Source organism: Phacochoerus africanus, chromosome 4 (assembly GCF_016906955.1).
Source record: "Phacochoerus africanus isolate WHEZ1 chromosome 4, ROS_Pafr_v1, whole genome shotgun sequence".
NCBI classification, from domain to species: Eukaryota; Metazoa; Chordata; class Mammalia; order Artiodactyla; family Suidae; genus Phacochoerus; species Phacochoerus africanus.
The window spans coordinates 65612364-65634779 of NC_062547.1; the positions used below are offsets into that span (position 1 = coordinate 65612364).

General features: G+C 48.6%; 1 protein-coding gene across 1 annotated transcript; it reads right to left on the bottom strand.

Moving 5' to 3' along the window:
- Positions 1 to 156: 156 nt before the first annotated feature.
- IL27RA (interleukin 27 receptor subunit alpha) lies at positions 157 to 22342 on the bottom strand. Its single transcript, XM_047776846.1, has 14 exons — positions 22127 to 22342; positions 21535 to 21652; positions 17100 to 17257; positions 16854 to 17011; positions 13682 to 13841; positions 13510 to 13583; positions 8630 to 8813; positions 8348 to 8533; positions 5236 to 5337; positions 4999 to 5157; positions 1733 to 1858; positions 1275 to 1365; positions 1003 to 1096; positions 157 to 877 (listed from the first exon to the last, which is right to left on the bottom strand). The coding sequence occupies exons 1-14, from the start codon at positions 22218 to 22220 to the stop codon at positions 623 to 625; spliced, it is 1959 nt and encodes a 652-aa protein (XP_047632802.1). The 5' UTR covers positions 22221 to 22342; the 3' UTR covers positions 157 to 622.
- Positions 22343 to 22416: the final 74 nt, after the last annotated feature.

Sequence of the window (22416 nt, forward strand, 5' to 3'; positions counted from 1 at the left end):
AACAAAGTGAGTGTGTGTGTGGTTGGTACTGAACTACCTCGCCATCTCCTGGTGGGAAGTGGACAACTTCACTCTGCTAAGAATCAAAGATTATGAGTCAGAGAGAGTATCGATGAGCCAGCTGCTATAACAAAAAAGACCTCAAGCTACAGTAGCTATCAAAATATTAAAACATTTATTTCTCTAGGCACTTCTTGTTCATGTAATCATTTGGGAACTCTGGTTCCTTTCCATTTCTTGTTCCACCTTCACCTTGGGTATGGCCAAAACTGGATCACAAGGCACAGTCATGCTCCAGCTCATGGGAAAAGGACGGGAATGTGGAGAGGCCCCCACCTAGACCCGGCCTTGGCACACATCATCTCTGCTTGTGTTCCACATGTGAGAACTCGGTCCATGGTTGGACCTAGCTGCGAGGGAGGCTGGGAGTGCACAGAACTACAGTTCTGTTATAGCAGCAGGACAGGTTTGGGGAGGCAGCTCCTCCTCTGGATTTCGTATATTTTCCTTTGCTCCCTTATCCATCCACATATTCTCTCTAGGGCCAAGCCCTTCTAGCCCCTTCTCTGTAGGGGTGCTTCAATGTCAGCTCTTCTTGGCTGAGTGTCCTCAGGCAAATGTCTCAGCCTCTCTGAGCTTCAGTGTCTTCATCTGTCAAGTGAGTACCCCTCTCCCCGCCTGGCATGGTTTCAGGCCATAACCTGGAGCCTTGGGTGGGGCCCAGAAGGCCCAACTCTTCAGGCGTGGGCAGGAAGTGTTTCTCATACCCAGAATCCAGTGGGACCGAGGCCCGGGGGGGCTCTGTAACTGGTACCTTCTCTATCTCCTCCACTTCCAGGATGGGCGAGTCCCCAGGAGGCTGGGCTTGGGGCAGCTCCTGGGAAGAGAAGAGGCTGAGATTGTTCCCCTGACCACAACCCCCCCCAATTCTCACCTACCCCTCACTGTGCCAGCTTTCCCCAATCCCCCAGAGCACCCAGACAAGCCAGGCTTTTGGCTCACCTTCATGGGGGGCAGGCTGAAACTGCTGTTGGCAGGATCAGGAACCTTCTCCCAGACCCAGTGAGGTAATACCTTATGCCTCAGATGGACGCACCTGGCAAGCAGGTAAGAGTCAGAGTAGGGAATCCAGGCAGCCAGATGCCCATGCCTAGAAGGCAGGGTCCAGGAACGTCACAGAGCCCCAAGGCATTGGCCTCCCCTGCCCCCAAATTCAGCTAATATCCAGCTGCCCTCTTGCCCTGAGCCGAAACCCATGTTTCTGACAGCCTCACCTTCCGGAGGTGGCTAGGCTCACGCTACAGCCCATCAGGAGCAAAACCCACAGGAGGACACCAGGCAGAATTTTCCACTTCAGGGTGTGATCTGGGGAGGGGGAGGGGCAAAACACTTGGACACCAGGGAGGGGTCAGGTAAGACTCCTGAATGAGGCAGGACACGAGCAGAGGAGGTGGCTGAGAGGGCATGGCTTATGGATGGTAGGGGCTAAGGGTGTGGGAGATCTTGAGGTGGGAGTAGGGCTTGTGAAAAGATCAAGGTCAGGGATGGGGCAAAACAGTCAGAGACACACATTGCCTGATAATTCACAGCCTTGTTTGGCAGCATCAACATCTACCCCCACCCCCCACCCCCAGTCAAAAAGTTGACCACTCATTGAAGCTCAGTAGTGATTACATAACCTCCTCGCATGGAGCAGGACCCCTCCCGTGGTAGTCCCACCCAGCCCCCCTACCTTGTAGGTGAAGCCAGAGGCTTGGACCAGGTGGGCCCTGTCCTGCAATGGTGGATGCAGTCACCCACAGCTCACAGGAACCCCAGGGAAGGTCGGGCAGGGTGATGGTCCGGGTGCTGCCACTCACTGCAGGACATCCGGAGAGGTCAGGGAGGTAGTCAAGTATTGTCTCAGGACCTTTGCACCTGCCATGCTCTCCCCCAATATCCACATGGCTCCTGCCTCGCTTTCTTTAGCTCTTGGCTCAGAAGGTCACTTTCTTAGTGAGGCCTTTCCTGACCACCCGCCAACAATTAAAATAGCACCTGCTTTACCACCCATCTTCCTTGCTTCATTCTCCATCCAGCACTTATCACCTGACACACTTAGATATTATTTACTTTGTCTACATCTACATGTCCCCGATTAGAAAGTCAGCTCCACAAGGGCCATATTTCCAACACCTGGATCAGCACTCAAAAATGATACATATTTGACTCTTGAACAACACTGGGGTTAGGGATGCAGACCTTCTGCTCAGTCAAAAATCCGAGTATAGGAGTTCCCGTCGTGGCGCAGTGGTTAACGAATCCGACTAGGAACCATGAGGTTTCGGGTTCAGTCCCTGCCCTTGCTCAGTGGGTTAAGGACCCGGCGTTGCCGTGAGCTGTGGTGTAGGTTGCAGACGCGGCTCGGATCCCGCGTTGCTGTGGCTCTGGCGTAGGCCGGTGGCTACAGCTCCGATTCAACCCCTAGCCTGGGAACCTCCATATGCCGCGGGAGCGGCCCAAGAAATAGCAACAACAACAACAACAAAAAAGACAAAAAAAAAATCCGAGTATAATTTATAGTTCTCCATCCCCAGTTCCACACCTGCAGATTCAACTAAATGCAGAGAGTACTACAGTGTTTGCTACTGAAAAAAGCCACGTATAAGTGGACCTGCTCACTTCAAACCTGTGTCATTCAAGGGCCAACTGTGTATTTGAATAAATAAAAGAAGGCATGAATATCAAATCCCTCACCAACACAAAATCCAGTGAAGGGAAATTTGCCACAGATGAGAGGAAGACATCTGTACCTCCCAGAATGGTTTTTGTTTATTTTTTTTTAACTTAATTGCCCTTTTTGGCTTTTAAGCCAAAAGAGAAGGCAGCTTTTGGTCTGTTATAGGATTATAGGAAACATGAATATGGGTCAAGACATACTGACATGGAGTTCCCATTGTGGCTAAGCAGTAACAAATTCAACTAGTATCCATGAGGACTCGGGTTCGATCCCTGGCCTCACTCAGTGGGTTAAGGATCTGGCATTGCTGTGAACTGTGGGGAAGGTCACAGACAAGCTCAGATCTGGCATTGCTGTGGCTGTGGTGTAGGCTGGCAGCTTTAGCTCCAATTCAATCCCTAGCATGCGAACCTCCATATGCCACAGGTGCAGCCCTAAAACGACAAAAAAAAAAAAAAAAAGACAAACAATGAGAATGCTGATATACTTGAGTATATATATATTTTTTTCATTTTTAGGGCTGTACCTGCGGCATATGGAGGCTCCCAGGCGAGGGGTCAGATCAGAGCTACAGCTGCTGGCCTGTACTACAGCCAGAACTACTTGGGATCTGAGCCGCGTTTGCGACTTACAACCCAGCTCACAGCAACACTGGATTCCTGACCCACTGAGCAAAGCCAGGGATGGAACCCTCATTCTCATGGATACTAGTCGGATTCGTTTCCGCTTTACCATGACAGGAACTCTCCTTGAGTATAATTTAATGTGTCAGTTTTTTGCTTATTTTTTTTTCCTTTTTTGGCCACCCTGCAGCATGTGAAATTCTCCAGCCAGGGAAGAGATCCAAGCCTGTGGGTTAAGGATCCAGCTATGGCAGTGCTGGATCCTTAACCCACTGTGCCAGGCAGGGGATTGAACCTGAGTCCCAAAGCTCCCAAGACACTGCCAATCTTGTTGCGCCAGAATGGGTACTCCTAATGTGTTTGTTTTTTAAAAAAGAACAAATAGGAGTTCCTGTCGTGGCTCAGTGGTTAATGAATCTGACTAGGAACCATGAGGTTGTGGGTTCAATCCCTGGTCTTGCTCAGTGGGTTAAGGATCCAGCGTTGCTGTGAGCTGTGATGTAGGTCATAGACATAGCTTGGATCCCACGTTGCTGTGGCTGTGGTGTAGGCTGCCAGCTAAGCTCCAATTAGCTGGGGAACCTTCATATGCCAAGGGAGCAACCCTAGAAAAAGCAAAAAGACAAAAAAAAAGGAACAATTAATTTTCATAATTAGAAAAAAAAGGTGGGGTTTTTGGTTGTTTTGGTTTTGGTTTTTATGGCTACACCCCCAGCATATGGAAGTTCCCGGGCCAGGGGTCAAACCTGAGCCGCAGCTGCAACTTACGCTACAGCTGCTCCAATGCCGGATCCTGAACCTGTTGTGCCACAAGGGGAACTCTAAAAATGTATTTTAAATTACTGTTTTTTGCTTTTTCTTTTCATTGTGTCTATAGAGATGATGGATGTTTACTAAACTTACTGTGGGACTATTTCACAATATAGGTAAATCAAACCATTACACTGTATACCTTAAACTCACACAGGGATATCAATTATATCTCAATAAAACCGGAAGGAAAAAGGTCATAAAGATAATTTAAAAAGGAACTTGTGGAGTTCTCTTGTTTTGCAGTGGGTTAACCACACAGCATTGTCATTGCAGCAGCTCAGGTCACTGCTGTGGAGCAGGCTGGATCCCTGGCCTGGGAATTTCCATGTGTAGTGGGTACATCCAAAAAAAAAAAGAAAAAGAAAAAAACCACTAAAAACATAAAAAGGAATTTATGCTCAAGAGTAAAAATTTAGCCTACACTCAAAGGTATGAAAAATAAAAATAAAAATCATATGTAATCCTATAATCCCTATGGACATTGTGGGGGAATTTCTTTCCATATTTGTGCCTCTGCTTCACTCAATGCTGGATTTATTTTACAAAAATGGAACCATCCTAGAGAGTTTATAATCCTTTCATCTTTTTCACTTAATAAAATATGACAGGCATCTTTCAATGTCAATAAATATAGATCGGAGTCTTCACTTTTAAAGGCCAACTGATTGTCTATTGCACTGATAGGCACGAGGGTTATTATCCATTAGAGAACCAATGATATCAAGTGTTCTCCCAGGGGCTGAGAGGGAATCAAAGAGGCCTGTTTGGGGGCAAGGGGAAGGGCAGACTGATGTGTGGGTCTGGTGGGGGCTGAGAGCAGGGGCAGGAGGCAGTGGAGCTCACCATTCATACACACCGAAGACCCAGTCTCACTCTGCGCACACAGGGTGTAGTGGGTGAGATGGCCCCGAAGCTGGTACCTTGGCACCTCTCCCCACGCTACAACAGGGGTCCCTGGAGGGGCATCCTGGAGTCGCCAAAGCACTGGTCCTGCTAGAGGTGCTGGTGAAAGAAAGATGGCTCTCAAGGTCAAGGTCGGCTAGAGTTTCAGGACTCTCCATCTCCAGCCCCATCACTTACCTAGTTCCTCGCTGAACTTCCAGACTGAGGGGGCAGGGGCCAAGCCCCAAGGAGAGACTGCTGTCACTGTGATTCGGTAGGGGACCCCTCTGGTGAAATTCCCTGAGTGGGGAAGGAGCGAAGACCAGTTAGAGTTGGCTCCCCTCCCTCACTCATTTCTTTTTTTTTTCTGCCTTTTCTAGGGCTGCTTCCCGCAGCATATGGAAGGTCCCAGGCTAGGGGTTGAATCGGAGCTGTAGCCGCTGGCCTACGCCAGAGCCACAGCAACGCGGGATCTGAGCCATGTCTGCGACCTACACCACAGCTCACAGCAACGCCGGATCCTTAACCCACTGAGGAAGGCCAGGGATCGAACCCACAACTCATGGTTCCTAGTCGGATTCATTAACCACTGCACCATGACAGGAACTCCACTCATTTCTTACTTTGGAGGAATCTTCATTTGTGTCCCTAGCAGGACACTCTGATATAAGGATTTGGGTGAAAGTCATTTACCTGACATAATCCCAGAAAACACCAGGAAGGTAGTGAGGAAGTGAAGCAGGGCAAGAAAGGCAGCCAGTAAATGGTGTGTTAAGAGAATCAGTTCCCAATGCGGCCAACCAAAGCTCAGTCCCGCTGGTGACCTCTGGGTGGCAGCAGAGAGCACAAGCCTGAGAGACATCCCACTCAAGGAGGGAAGGAGTTGGGGTATTTATCCATCAACTATTATTAGTTATTGGTGGAGGGCATTTGAGGGGCCTTGATTCCCTGGCAGGCAAAATGCTTCTAGCTGTCCAGGTAGGCAAAATGCTTCAGATCAGAGAAAGCCCTCATGCCAGACATGCAAATGCCAGAGGCTGGGAGATAGTCAAACACTCGCCCCAGCTATGAGTGGGGTGCCTGGTTATAAGTGGGGCAAAGGAGGCTACTGAAGTCCCTTCTCAAAACTTACTGCTAGGAGTTCCTTCTTGGCTCAGTGGGTTAAGGATCTGGCATTGTCACTGCTGTGGCTCTGGTTATCGCTATGGCGTGGGTTTGATCCTTGGCCTGAGAACTTTCAAGTGCTGAGAGCAGCTAACCCCTGTGCCACTCCCACCCCCAAAAAAAACCCTATATGGCCTCCCCAGCTGTGGATTTTCCAGACCTGGGGCTCCTCTTCTTTTGTCCATATATACTTATGGGTCTTGGGACTCTATCCTAAATCTCTTACTCAACACCTTCTCAAGTGTTATACCAAATACAGACTTTCCTATTTTGAAGCTCAGCTTAGAACTTGCTGCTAGGCTGAAACTTGAGTATCTGACAGTCCCATGGACAACTGCACTTGGATGAGTATATCAGATACAACATATCCAAATGGGTCCCCACAATTCTGCTCCAAAACTCCCCAACAAGTCTTCTCTGCCTTCTCTGGTCTCACCCTGGTCCAATCCCCATCAGCTCCCACCTGGACAAACACCAGTCCTTTCTCTTAGGTCTCTCAGCTCCAGCCCTCACCCTCCCACAACAGCCAGGGGGCGCCTGTGAGCACTTTAGCAATGCTCCCTCTGTGGCTCCCACCTCACTCAGAACAAAAGCCAATGTCCTCCCCATAACCCACAAGGCTTTGCACAATCTGCCTCATCACCTCTCTGCCCTCACCTCCTTCCACTCTCCCCCTTGCTCATTCCACTCCAGACACACTGGCCTCCTCATCAGGTACATTCCTGCCTCAGGGTCTTTGCACTGTTTTATTCCCTCTGGATTTTTCCTCAGACATCCTCAGAGCTCTTTCTCTCATCTCCTTCAGGTCTTAGTTCAAATGCCACTTTCCCAGAGAGGGCCTTTCTAACTTTTCTTTGTAAAATAGCCATCCCTCCTTTCTCCCTATTATCCTGACTTGTTTTACCCCAATAACATGACAGATGTACTTGGTTTTTGTTCCATTGGTTGCCTGTCCTACAAGATGAGGATGGAGATGTTGATAGGGATGATGGTGGGGATGCTGCTGAGAGCAGAGTGATGGCTCAAGGTTTAGCTTCAGGAGCCTGACTCCATTATTGAAATACTTGCTATATGGCCTCAGATGAGTTGCTTAGCCTCTCTGAGCCTTCTTATTTTCTTTCTTTCTTTTTACAGCTGCATCTGTGGTATATGGAAGTTCCTGGGCCAGGGGTCGAATCCGAGCTGCAACTGCAGCCTACACTACGACCATGGCAATACTGGATTCGAGTCACATATGCAACCTATGCTGCAGCTTGTGGCAACACTGGGTCCTTAACCCACTGAGTGAGGCCAGGGATCGAACCCACATCCTCACAGAGACAATGTCAGGTCCTTAACTCATGAAGCCACAAGGGGAACTCCTCTGGGACTTTTTATCTTTTTTTTGCTTTTTAGGGCCACACCTGTGGCATATGGAAGTTCCCAGGCGAGGAAGGAATCAAATCAGAGCTACAGCTCCTAGCCTACACCACAGCCACGGCAAAACCAGATCTGAGCCGTGTCTGCGACCTACACCACAGCTCACGGCAATGCTGGATTCCCCAACCCAAGGAGCAAGGCAAAGGATTGAACCCGCATTCAATACTAGTTGGATTGTTTCCACTGCGCCATGATGGGAAACTCCCTCTGGGCCTTTTTCTTGATCTGCATGATAATTGCAGAAACCTACCTTATAAGGAAGTTTGAATGATTTAATGCTTATGGTGAATGCCAATATACATCAGCTGCCATCACTGTGTACCAGTGTCTGTATCAGGGCCTGGCTCAGAGTGTCTGGTCAATGAATATTTCTTGCATGAATTCATGATCCTTTTTTTTTTTTTTTGCCATCTCTTGGGCCACTCCCGCAGCATATGGAGGTTCCCAGGCTAGAAGTCGAATCAGAGCTGTAGCCACCAGCCTATGCCAGGCCACAGCAACTTGGGATCTGAGCCGCGTCTGCAACCTATACCACAGCTCACAGCAACACCGGATCCTTAACCTACTGAGCAAGGGCAGGGATCGAACCCGCAACTTCATGGTTCCCAGTCGGATTCGTTAACCACTGAGCCATGACGGGAACTCCATGAATTCATGATCCTTTAACACTCCTGCAAATCCAGCCATCAGTCTGCTCTCCAGGACCAAAACGGTCCTGGGGCCTCACCTGGCAACACAGCGCTAAGGTTCCCAGGAGGAAGCTGGACCCAGCTGAGGTCCTCCAAGGGGTCTCCATCTCGAGCCCAGTCCACCACATGCTCCTGAGGCCCTCCAGACCCCTGATGCCAAGTCACCAGCAGCTCTTTGCTCCCAGTGATGCTGACCTCCACGCCATGGGGGGCAAAGTCTGGACCTAGAGGATGGGGAGGAGAAAGCTCAAGCAGTCCACTTGGGAAGTCCCTTCCTGAACCTCCAGGGTACCATGCAGAAGAAGATCAGAGCCTCTTACCCAAGCAAGCCAGAGAGAGGTTGGTAGGAGGCTCCCAGCTTGTGGCATTGACGGCAGACACCCCAGCCCACTCTGCCTGCGTTGGGATGGAGAAGTTGCAGCAGGGAGTCTCCTCCTGGGTCAGCTCCTGATCTTTAACCTGGAACCAGACTCTATAGCTGACCTGCACACAGTGCCCTGAGGCCTGAGAGATGAGGGGAAGAAGCAGTTAATACCTCCCATTTATCAGGCGCATACAATGTATCTCAGTAAGGTCACCTGACAAACCAGTCAGTGAAATTTTTTGTTTTTGTTTTTTGTCTTTTCAGGGCTACACCCATGGCATATGGAAGTTCCCAGGCTAGGAGTCGAATAGGAGATGTAGCTGCTGCCTACACGACAGCCACAGCAACTCGGGATCCAAGCTACATTTGCGACCTATACCACAGCTCACAGCAACACCAGATCCTTAACCCACTGAGCGAGGCCAGGGATGTAACCGCAACCTCGTGGTTACTACTAATTGGGTTCGTTGACCACAGAGCCACAATGGGAACTCCCTGTGAAATGTTTTTTTATTGGCTTCACTTTACAGGTAAGGAAACGTCACTTAACAGGTGAGTCTCAGAGGAGCTCAGTGGCAGAGGTGGGATTAGAGTACAGCATCTGGAGTTCCCAGTGGCTCAGTGGCAACAAACTCAACTAGTATCCATGAGGACTCGGGTTGGATCCTTGGCCTTGCTCAGTGGGTGAAGGATCCAGGGTTGCTGTGAGCTGTGGTGTAGGTCTCAGACAAGGCTCAGATCTGGTGTGGCTGTGGCTGTGGCGTAGACTGGCAGCTGCAGCTGATTCACTCCTAGCCTGGGAACTTCCATATGCCAGAGGTGCGGCCCTAAAGAGACAAAAAAAAAAAAAGAAAAAAAAAGAATACAGCTCCTGGGCTGGAACTAAGATGAGGTAAGTGAGGCACTCACCTTGGATATAAAAAAAGAGAGAAGATACCCCAAAATCCGATGAGGTTAAATTATATTTTGGAGTTCCCACTGTGGCACAGTGAGTTAGGGATCTGATGTTGCTGCAGCTGTGGTGTAGGTCGAAGCTGTGACTCAGGTTCAATCCCTGGCCCAAGAACTTCCATATGTGGTAGATGCAGCCAAAAAAGAGGGGAAAAAAAAGATAAATTTTAATGCAACATTTTATTTAATTTTTTTATTAAAAATTTTTTTTTTTCATTTTTGGCTGCCCCTCGGCATATGGAGTTTCTGGGCCAAGGATCAGATCTGAGCCAAAACTGCAACCTATGCCACAGCTGTGGCAATGCCAGATCTTTTAACCCACTGTGCTGGGCCAGGGATCAAACCTGCATCCCAGTGCTGCAGAGATGCTGCCGATCCCATTTCTCCCACATCAGCAACTCCTAATGCAACATTTTAATCAATCAAAATTAATGCAAAAGACAAATTATCAAGATTTTAAGTAAAGATAGGATCTGACTTTGCACATGTACAACCCTGCCTCATTCACCTAGTCTGTACTGTGTAGTTCTCAGGGACTGCAGAATTCCCACTGTTGTTTAGTAGAGTGTTTATGTGTAGCAAAGAGCAGAGTGCTTTGGGGAAACTTGTGAGAATTTTTGGTTGCCTCAATAATTGGTTTTTGATGGGCAAAAGCCAGGGACACTACATTTTCCTAGAAACAAAAAACTGTCCCATGTCCCTTGGGACTTTTTTTTCTTTTTTTGCCACCCCAAAACCAGGGATCAGATCCAAGCAGTAGTTGTGACCTACACTGCAGCCTGGCAACATGGGATCCTTAACCCACTGTTCAGGGCTGAGGATCAAACAGTGCTCCCAAGGTATTGCCAATCCCATTGCACCACAGCAGTTAACTCCCCATGTGCCTTGTGACTTTTGAATATCACCCCTACTGGAAAATATTGTAGGTGAAAAATCTAATATTTTTAATTGATTCTAAAACCAAACTCCTTTTGTTTTTTTGTTTGCTTTTTAGGGCCACACATGTGGCATATGGAGGTTCCTAGGCTAGGGGTCTAATTGGAGTTACAGCTGCCAGCCTATGCCACAGCAACAGCAACACCAGATCTGAGCCACGTCTGTGACCTATAACACAGCTCACGGCAATGCTGGATCTTTAACCCACTGAGTGAGGTCAGGGATTGAACCTGAAATCTCATGGTTCCTAGTTGGACTCGTTTCCCCTGCACCACAAAGGGAACTCCCAACCAAACTCTTTTTGATGTATAAATACAAAATCTTTGTGAGACCTGGTTTTAACATTCACTGAATTTTTTAATTCTCTTCTGAACATACGGTGACTTTCTAGGCAGTTTTTATTATCAATTTCCAGCACAATCTGTGTTTTTTGTTTGTTTGTTTGTTTGTTTTTTTGCTTTTTAGGGCCATACCTGCAGCATATGGAAGTTCCCAGGCTAGGGGGTCTAATCGGAGCTACAGCTGCCAGTCTACACCAGAGCCACAGCAGCACAGGATCTGAGCCATGTCTGTGACCTATACCACAGCTCATGGCAACACCAGATCCTTAATCCACTGAGCGAGGCCAGAGATTGAACTTGCAACCTCATGGTTCCTAGTCGGATTCATTTCCACTGCACTATGATGGAAACTCCTACGCAATCTGTGTTCTGATTAGAGAATTTTTCAATGTGTCCTGAACCACCTCATCGCTTTGAAGTTCTTGGAAACTGGCTCTACAGCTTAACATGTGGATGATTTTGGTAACTGTTCAGCTTGTGCAGGGGAAAAAAAATGCATGTTCTGATGTTTCCTATGTGAGTCTATTAGGTTGTTTGTTATTCACGTGTTCAGATGCTCTAGCTCTTAGCCTGTGGAAAGATCTGTTTGTTATGAAATTATTTAGAGTGGTATGTTAAAATCCCCACAATGGTTTTGGAATTATAGAGTTCTCCTTGTAGTTCTGTCAATTTTTACTTTATATATTTTAAAGCCATGTTATGAGGTACATACAGACTTAGTGCTCATATTGTACTGGTGAACTAAATATTTGCCATTACACAGTAGCCTTATTTCCCCTTTATTTTCCACTGAATGTTATAATTAGAACACTGTATTATAAATATTTTAAAATATGTGTAAAGGAGTTCCCATTGTGACGCAGCAGAAACAAATTCAGCTAGGAACCATGAGGTTGCAGGTTAGATCCCTGGCCTTGATCAGAGGGTTAAGGATCTGGCATTGCTGTGGCTGTGGTGTAGGTCGCAGATGAGGCTTGGATCTGGCATTGCTGTGACTCTGGCGTGGGCCAGCAACAACAGCTCCAAAAGACAAAAGACAAAAGACAAAAAAAAGTGTAAAAAAAATTTCCTTTAAGGAGTTCCTGCTGTGGCCCAGTGGGTTAGTGATCTGGCTTGTCTCTGTGGCACTGCTGGTTCAATCCCTGTCCCAGTGCAGTGGGTTAAGGATCCAGCAGTGCCATAGCTGTGGCATAGTTCATAGTTCATGGGTGTGGCCAAAAAAGGAAAAAAAAATAAATAAATAAAATAAAATGATTGTAAAAAAATGACTTCCTTTTGGAGTATTCTTATGGTGCAGCAGGGTTAAGGATCTGGCATTGTCGCTGCAGTAGCTTGGGTTGCTGCTATGACATGGGTTCAATCCTTGGCCCAAGAACTTTCACATGTGATGGATACAACAACAACAAAAAAAAGTGTATACATGGGTTATATCATCCATGTATTTTGTTTTAGTATAATAACGGCATTACTAAGTATGTGTTATAAAACAGAGGCACTGACTCTGTGAATCGCCGTTTGAAAGCAGGTGAACCTCAGCTCTACCACTTACCATTTGTGTGGTTTGGGGCAACTTCTGTGTCTCATTTTCTCATCTGTAAAGTTAGTTAATATATTAAGTGTGTAGGCTAGGACCTGGCACACAGTAAGAGCTCTGTAAGTGTTATGTATGGTTAAAATGAGTGATATTAGACTGTGTGGCCCAAGAAAGCATGAGCCCTATTGTTTTGTTTCTTGCCATATTTACTGTGAGCCAGCGCCTAGCAATTCCTGGAACGTAGTAGGTTCTCAGCAGATTTGGATCAGTGAGGACTGTTTGTTTCACCCTTGTCTATCATCTCATAATACCTTTTTGTAGTAACATCAGAGCCTTTAGCATATTGTACTATACTTTGTGGAGCAAAGCCTAGCCTTGCTTTTAAATCTTTGCACCCAATGTCCCCTCACCTGGAACACCTGTACCCATCTCCATGTTTCAGTATAGATCTCCAAGATTCAGCCAACAACAATTGGTGGGGTTCTTTTGCGTGTTTTTTTTTTGTTTTGTTTTGTTTTTTTGCCTCAACCACAGTATATGGAAGTTCTTGGGCCAGGGATCGAATCTGAGCCACAGCTGTGACCTATGCCACAGCTGCTGCAACACTGGATCCTTAACTCACTGTACCAACAATTGGTGGAGTCTTGCTCTGTGCCCAGCAAGGTACCAGGACCTCTCTGAGCAGCGCCTCCTTAAAGCCCTGAAGCAACCTCAAGAGGGCAGCACAGTAACCTCTGTCTTGTTTACATCATTGTTTTTTGTTTTTTTCTTTTTTTGTCTTTTTAGAGCCACACCCGCCGCATATGGAGGTTCCCAGGCTATGGGTCTAATTGGAGCTACAGCTGCTGGCCTAGGACACAGCCACAGCCACACTGGATCCAAGCCGAGTCTGCGACCTACACCACAGCTTGTGGCAATACCAGATCCTTAACCCACTGAGGCCAGGGATGAACCCGCATCCTAGTGGATACTAGTTGGGTTTGTTACCACTGAGCCACACGGAAACTTCCACATCATTGTTATTTGGTATTTCCTGACACATGCAGAGAAATGTAACTAGTCTCTACAACTCACCTTCCACAGAAGTAGGGGTTCCTGTCCGCCTGGTGCCCCACAGATGTTCCCTGATATCCACACATCTTTCGGACCTGGCAAGGATGAAAAAGGAGAGACAAATGGGAATGGTATGATTGGCCAGACTTGTGGGAGAGAGGACGAGGGTATGGGGTAAGCTGGGAATTCTCACCAGAGGGTGGTGTCTGGAAGGACAGAATGGGGCTCCACTCGCCCCACAAATTCTCTTCTTTCTCCACTTGGCAGCGGCCAGACATCTCATAGACAGTGGCTAGCTCCAGGTCCTGGATCTCAAGAGGGGTCAGGGGTATGGACTTCACTTCTGGTTCCAGCTGAGGGAGAGATAGGGGAGAGTGTTGAGGCTGAAGACTGAAGTGAGGAGTTCCCGTCATGGCTCAATGGTTAACCAACCCGACTAGGAACCGTGAGATTGCAGGTTTGATTCCTGGCCTCCCTCAGTGGGTTAAGGATCTGGTGTTGCCATGAGCTATAGTGTAGGTTGCAGACTTGGCTCAGAGCCTGAGTTGCTGTGGCTTTGGTGTAAGCTGGCGGCTACAGCTCCGATTAGACCCCCAGCCTGGGAACGTCCATATGCCTTGGGTGTGGCCCTAAAAAAAGACAAAAAAAAAAAAAAGACTTAAGTGAAAATACTTGGTCTTGGAAATTGCCATGTGGCACAGTGGGTTAAGGATCCAGCATTGCTGTAGCTAGGGTGCAGGTTGCAACTGGGCAAGTGTTTGATCTCTGGAACTTCCACATGCCGCAGGTGCAGCCAAAAAAGAAGAGGGAGGAGGAGGAGAACAAGAAGAGGAAGAAGGAGAAAAGCAAAATAGTAACTGGGTTACTTTGCTGCACAATAGAAAACTGACAAACACTGTAAACCAACTATAATGGAAAAAATAAAAATTTTTCTAAAAAAGAAAAAAAAAGTAAGTACTTGACCTTACATGTCAATAAGATGACCAATACTGTCCTGCTTTGCCTGAGACAGTGCATTCTCAGGACACAGGGCTTTCTTTTTTAAAACTGGGACCATTCCTAGCAAAAAGAGACAAGTTGATTATCCTCTGTGCCAGGTATAGCATTAGGTGTAAATTCTATTATCATTCCCATTTTACAGATGAGGAAAACTGAGGCCAAGAGAGTGAAGTCATATACCCAAGGTCCCAGAACTGATGAGTGCTGGAGATGAGATTCATACCCAGTCAGATTTCAAAGTCTGCATCTTGGCATTGCTCTGAATTGCATGAATATTCACAATGACAACTCTGCTCTACATTGTGGGCTTTGGGGTTTTTTTTCGGATATGTCTGCAGCATGTGGAAATTCCCAGGCCAGGGATCAAACCAGTGCCCTGAGCCACAGCAGTGACAATGTCAATTCCTTAACCACTAGGCCACCATGGAACTCCCTATATTGTGGTGTTTTGCACCCAAAGCTGTGATTGAGACAGTTAACTTATCCCCAATATTCATTCTCCCCTTCTTCCTTTGGAAATAGAACCTGTGAGTATCAGTTCGGAACATGTGTGTGAAGAATAAAGACTACATTTCCCAGTCTCCCTTGCAATCAAATGAGACCATGTGATTATGTTCTAGTCAATGAGATATAGGAGGAAAGATACATGCAACTTTCAGGTTATGCTTTTTTTTTTTCCTTTGGTGTCTTTTTAGGGCCGCACCCGTGGCATGTGGAGGTTACCAGGCTAGGGGTCTAATCGGAGCTGTAGCCACCAGCCTACACCACAGCCACAGCAAAGCCAGATCCAAGACAAATCTGTGACCTAGAACACGGCTCATGGCAACACCAGATCCTTAACCCACTGAGTGAGGCCAGGGATAGAACCCGCATCCTCATGGATGCTAGTTGGGTTCACTAACCGCTGAGCCACAACAGGAATTCCGCTTTTATTATTTTTGGAGTGGTAACTGAAAACCAGGCTCCGCTCCTCATCTGTAAAATGGGTAGGCATAAAAGGAATTACCGGAGTTCCCGTCGTGGCACAGTGGTTAACGAATCTGACTAGGAACCATGAGGTTGCAGGTTCGATCCCTGCCCTTGCTCAGTGGGTTAAGGATCTGGCATTGCTGTGAGCTGCGGTGTAGGTTGCAGATGTGGCTCGGATCCCGTGTTGCTGTGGTTCTGGTGTAGGCCGGCGGCTACAGCTCCAATTAGACCCCTAGCCTGGGAACCTCCATATGCTGCGGGAGCAGCCCCAGAAAAAGGCAAAAAGACCAAAAAAAAAAAAAAAAAAGGAATTACCTCAAAGAGTTCTTGTAAGGATTCAATAAAAAGCCTAGAACAGTGTCTGGCACACAGGAGGTGCTAAGTGTCTGCAGTTAAATTCTTATTTTAAGGTTAATGTAAGCTATTTGAGGATTTTTATTCATTCATAAAAATGGCAAAGGGGAAGAACTCCCTTTGTAGCTAGTGCCTGTGAGGATGTGGGTTTGATCTCTGGCCTCGCCGAGTGGGTTAAGGATCCAGCATTGTCACAAGCTGTAGCATAAGTCATAGATGCAGCTTGGATCTGGTGTTGCTATGGCTATTTCCAACCCTAGCCTGGGAACTCCTATAGGCTCCAGGTATGGCCCTAAAAAGAAAAAAAAAAAAATGGTAGAGGAGAGTTCCTGTTATGGCCCAGCAGATTAAAAACCCAACATAGTATCCATGAGGATGCAGGTTTGATCCCTGGCCTTGCTCAGTGGATTAAGGATTCTGGAGTTGCTGCAAGTTGTGACGTAGGTTGCAGACTCAGCTCCGATCTGGTGTTGCTGTGGTGTAGGCCAGCAGCTGCAGCTCCAATTCAACCCCTCGGCCAGGAAATTCCATATGCCACAGGTGTGGCCTTAAAAAAAAAATGATAGGAGTTCCAATCGAGGCTCAGTTGTTAACGAATCCAACTAGGAACCATGAGGTTGCGGGTTTAATCCCTGGCCTTGACCAGTGGGTTAAGAATCCAGCGTTGCCGTGAGCTGTGGTGTAGGTTGCAGACGCGGCTCGGAACCCGAGTTGCTGTGGCTCTGGCGTAGGCCAGTGGCTACAGCTCCGCTTCGACCCCTAGCCTGGGAACCTCCATATGCCACAGGTGCAACCCTAGAAGAGGCAAAAAGACAAAAAAAAAATTGATAGAGTAAGTTTACTGAGTTTCTCGAAAATTCCAAGTGGAATTTGGATTGGGACTACATGAACTTTATAGATGATCTTGGGGGGACATTTTTTACCTGAACAGGCTGCGTGTAGACTCCAGGGGCAGGTAAGAAATGAGTTCTCTGATTTGGGAGTAATGTCCCAGGCCCTCCTGGAAAGGGGGAGAGGGGAGTAAAAGGGCCCCTGACACTCACCAGGGTCCAGTCTGTCTCCTGGCATCTTCGGTAGCGGAACTGGCAGACCAGGACCTTATGCGGTGGCCACACAGGAGGGGCCCACTGGACAATGGCCTCTAGGGGGTCATCCTCTGAGAAGTCCACATCAGGGTACAATCGGGGGGCATCCGGCTTCACTACAAAAGGGGAGGCCGAGGTGCATTGAGTCAGGGCCTCCAGGACCACCCACCCCACACAAAGCGTACCCCCACTCTCGCCTGTTACTTTGGGTTTCGAGGTTCACGAAGACTGGGGTCCAGAGAGGCTGGCCTGCCTTGGCTGCCCAGACAAGGAGTTTGTCCGCTGTGGTGAGTTGTTCCCGTGGAATGGTCACCCAGCTCTGCCCCGTGGGCACTGCCACAATCCAGGTTTTGTTAGCATGGCTGTGAGGAGAGATGTGGGAATGGGGAGAGTCTACAGTGAGCTGGCCCAGAGCCGTAATGGTAACATCTGCTCTCCCCGGGTTCAAATCCCAGTTCTGCTGCTTCAGAGCTGTGAGACTTAATGTCTCTGTGCCTCAGTTTCCTCATCTACAAAACGAGGGTGAGAAAAGGTACCTTCTGAGGAGTTCCTGCTGTGGCGCAAAAGGATTGGCAGCGTCTCTGCAGCACCAGGAAGCAGGTTCAATACTGGGCCTGGCACAGTGGGTCAAAGGATCAGATCTCATGCTGCCACAGCTGTGACCTAGGTTGCAACTGTGGCTGGGATCCGATCCCTGGCCCAGGAACTCCCTATGCCAAGGGGGTGGCCAAAAAGGGAAAAAAAAAAAAAAAAAAGGCAGCTGAAAGGGCTGAATAGGGAAGGGGAATCAATGAGCTAAGAAACGGAAGGCATTTAAAACAGCAAGTGTCAGGTGCACAACAGATGTTACATGAGCATTGGTTATACTTATTGAGCACCTATTAGATCTATGCACATTTACTTCTATGCGACTTTTCAGTCAGCAATTACGTATTTTCTGCCAAGCCCTGATATAGAAACTGGGAGTAGGGATTTGACCAAAGCAATTAAGGGATCTGTTCTCTGGAGATGGTTCCAGTGGGGAAGGCAGATGAGAAACACATAAATACGGAGTTCCTGTTGTGGTTCAGCAGGTTATGAACCCGACTAATATCCATGAGGATGTGGGTTCAATCCCTGGCCTCGCTCAACGGGTTAAGGATCCGGCATTGCCATGAGCTGTGGTGTAGGCTGCAGACAAGGCTCGGATCCCACATTGCTATGGCTGTGGCATAGCCCAGCAGCTGCGGTTCTGATTCAACCCCCAGCCTGGGAATTTCCATATGCCACAGGTGCAGCCCTAAAAAGCAAAAGAAAGAAAAAAGAAAAAACAAAGAAACACATAAATATATAATTGATGGTACAATCGATATTAAGAACAATCAAGGAGTTCCCCTGGTGGCGCAGTGGTTAACGAATCCAACTAGAAACCATGAGGTTGCGGGTTCGATCCCTGGCCTTGCTCAGTGCGATCCGGCGTTGCCGTGAGCTGTGCTGTAGGTGGCAGATGCAGCTCTTGGATCCTGTGTTGCTATGGCTGTGGTGTAGGCCAGCAGCTACAGCTCCAATTGGACCCCTGCCTGGGAACAGCTATATGCCATGGTGTGGCCCTAGAAAAGGCAAAAAGACAAAAAAAAAGAAAAGAGCAATCAAGCAGGGTGAGGACGCAGTGTGATGATGGGATATGGTGTGACAGTGCTGATTTAGGAACGGTCGCCAGGAAAGGTCTCTCTGAGGAGCTATTTGAATAAAATAAAGGCTGAAGGATGTGGACGCACAGCCAAACCGCACTGGGGGGAAGAACATTTTAGGAAGAGGGAGCAGCCAATGCAAAGGCCCTCAGGCCAAACTGTGCCTGGAGTTTTACAAGAGGGAGGCTTGCACAATGGAAGTAGTTAGTGAGGGGCAAAGTGGGAGGAGGTGAGGGCAGGGAAGTGAGAGATTGTACAGGGCCTGAGGGGCTGCAGGAAGGACCTTGGCTTTTACCAGGAGTGAGGTGGGAGCCCTGAAGGGCTGTGAGCAGGGAAGGGAGGTGCCCTCTGGATGTTGTGGCGGAAAACAGACTGTGGAGCTTAGGATGGCAACCAGCATGAAAGGAGGAGTGAGTGCATGGTCCCAGCCAGTGAGGATGGGGGCTGGACCAGGGTGGATGCTGAGGAAGTGGGGAGTGCCAGATTCTGGACAATGTAGAAGGTGGAGATGGCAAGGCCTGCTGCTAGATCAGATGTGGGTGACAGAGAGAGAAGAGTTTAGGATGTAGCAAAGGACTGGATTTCAAAGGTTTAAATCAAGGCTTTCATTAAAAAACAAGAACCACCACAACAACAAACACACATGTGTTGGCAAAGATGGGGTGAAATTAGGAGTGTCTGTTGTGGCGCAGTGGAAACAAATCTGACTAGGTGCCATGAGCTTTCGGGTCCGATCCCTGGCCTCGCTCAGTGGGTTAGGGATCTGGCGTTGCTGTGAGCTGTGGTGTATATAGGTTGCAGATGAGGAACTGATGTGACTGTGGCTGTGGCGTAGGCCGGGCAGCAACAGCTCCAATTAGGCCCCTAGCCTGGGAACCTCCACATGCCATGGGTGCAGCCCTAAAAAGACAAAAGACGGGAAAAAAAAAAGTTGGGGAGAAATTGGAGCTCTCATATTTGCTGGTAGGAACATAAAATGATGCAGTTGTTGCAGAAAACAGGTGGTTCCTCAAAAAGCTAAACACAGAATTCCCATATGACCCAACAATTTTATTCCTAGGCATTTACCCCAAAAAAACTGAAAGCAGGGACTCAAAAACTTGCACACATATGTTCACAGCAGTGCTAGTCACACTCGCCCAAAGGTGGAAACCACCCAAATATCCATCCACAGGTGAAAGGATGAACAAAGTACAGCATATCCCTACAGTGGAATATTGTTCAGCCATAAAAAGGAATGAAGTTCTGGAGTTCCCGTTGTGGCTCAGTGGTTAATGAATCCGACTAAAAACCATGAGGTTGCGGGTTTGATCCCTGGCCTTGCTCAGTGGGTTAAGGACCCAGTGTTGCTGTGAGCTGTGATGTAGGTCACAGACATAATTCGGATCCCACGTTGCTGTAGCTGTGGTGTAGGCTGGTGGCTACAGCTCCGATTTGACCCCTAGCCTGGGAACCTCCATGTGCCTCGGGAGCAGCCCAAGAAATGGAAAAAAAAAAAAAGGAATGAAGTTCTGGAGTTCCCTTGTAGTGTAGCAGGTTAAGGATCCAGCATTGTCACCACACCGGTTCAGACCACTGCTGTGGCACGGGCTCAGTCCCTGGCCCAGGGACTTCCATGTGGCTCGGGCATGGCCAAAACAAACAAAAAAAGGAATGGAGTTCTGATTCATTCTACAACATGGATGAACCTCAAAAACATGCTAAGTGAGGAGTTCCTGCTACGGCACAGTGGGTTAAGAATCTGACTGAAGTGGCTGGGGTCACTGAGGAAGCATGGGTTCTACCCCCAGCCTGGCATAGTAGGTTATGGATAGCATTGCTGTGGCACAGGTCATAGCTGCAGCTCAGATTCAATTCCTGGGCAGGGAACTTCCATATGCTGTGGGTATGGCCATTAAAAAAAAACAGAAAGAAAAAGGAAATGGTTAATTTTAAGTGAATTTCACCATGAAGAAAAGGGGAAAGACCTTCTTTTACTCCCTCCCCTTCCCCCAATGAAAACCCTAGGCCCCATTTCTGGAGATCGGTGGTTTGATGGTTGCACAACAACATGAATGTATTTAATGCCACTGCTGAACTGTACACTTAAAAATGGTTGAGAAAAAAGGTGGTAGATTTTATGTGTATTTCACTACCCTTAAAAAAAAAATTCTCTCATTCCAGTTCCCACCTTTTTTTTTTTTTTGGTTTCTTTGTCTTTCTAGGGCCGAACGCACCTGAGGCATATGGAGGTTCCCAGGCTAGGGGTCAAAGTGGAGCTGTTGCCACCGGCCTACGCCACAGCCAAACCTGATCTGAAACAAGTCTGCAACCTACACCACAGCTTACGGCAATGCTGGATCCTTAACCCACTGAGCAAGGCCAGGGATCTAACCTGCAACCAACCTCATGGTTCCTCGTCAGATTCGTTTCAGCTGCACCACGACAGGAACTCCTCAGTTCCCACCTTCAAATGCTCCTTTTACTCTCCTCTCACTTGGCCAAATTTGAAATGAATTTCAGTTTCCAGACGTGATCCACTGTGAAGCAACATCAGTCACCCCCTCAGAATGTGAGCTCCATGAGGCTTTCTTTCTCACTGCTGCATCCCCAGCACCAGACCAAATGACCTTTTCATATGCTCAGAGAAGCTAGCAGCCTAAGGTCACACAGCAATAAAAACAACTCCTAATCATTAAGTGTTTTCTCTTTCTCAAGTGCCTCACTCACTGAATTCTCAGAACCAACCCTGGGAGGCAAGTTCCATTACTATCAACTTTTGATAGAGGACGAAACAGGCTCAGAGAGGGAAAGTGATTGGTCCAGGGTAACAGGCAAAGAAATAAGGGAACCTAGACTCTAAGGACTTGAGAGTGGGCAGGGCTGGGGGTGGGGGGTGGGACAGAATGGGTTCTCTCAACCTGAGAAGGCTAGGAACCTAAGCGGTGCCGTCCAAAGCCTCAGTTTCCCCGTCATCCCCTTGTACTCACTACTTCTGGCTCTGGAGGTAGAGCGTGGAGGGGGTTCCCAGGTCCCCAAGAGGCTCCCATGAGCAGTTTAAGTCGCCCAAGGGTCCGACTCCATAGCACTGCAGTGGCCCAAGGCTTCCTGGAGAGGTGGGCGGGAGAATCCAAAGGAAGGTGGTCAATTCCCCCAGCCACCGGCACACTCCAGAACCTGAACTTCCGCGCCCCCCATCCCGAGTTTTGACAGCTTCTGAGGGGGATCCAGGGTCCCTCACGGAAGTAGGTGACAGAAAGGGGGCGCTGGGTACCGCTCCCCAGGCTTTGGGCATAACTCCTCCCCTCCCTCTGCCAGCCACATCCTGTTACCACCCCCTACAGCCCCTACCCCTGCCCACCCCCCACTCCAGGCTCTGGCTCCCAACTCGCTCCCGCCCATTACCCAGCTCCTTTCTTCTCCCAGTCCCTACCCCTGCGGCGGGGTGGGGGTGGGAAAGCAGATTAGCGCCGAGACCTCAGTCATTCATTTCGCAAACTTGAGCTGCACCCCGGAGGATGTGCGCTTTCAAGCATGAGCGTGGCGGCAGAGAGCCCGACACGAGCTCGCTCCAGAACTCACCCTGGGGCCGAGTCCGGTGGAACAGCAGCAACAACAGGGGCAGCAGCACCAGCTTCGGCCAGGGCACAAATGCGGCGGCCCTGGCCCCCGGCATGGCAATCCCGCGCCCCTAGTCCTGCCCGGCCTTTCCCGGCCCAGCGCGGCCGCGCCGCTCGCCTAGCTCTCGGGACCCAGCGCCCAGAGCGGCAACGGGAAGCCGATCCACCCCTCGCGTCCGCCTCCGCACCTTGCGCTCGGTATCCCCGCCCCTTTGCTGCGCCGGAAAGTCCCCGGCCGCGCTCTCAGGGGCT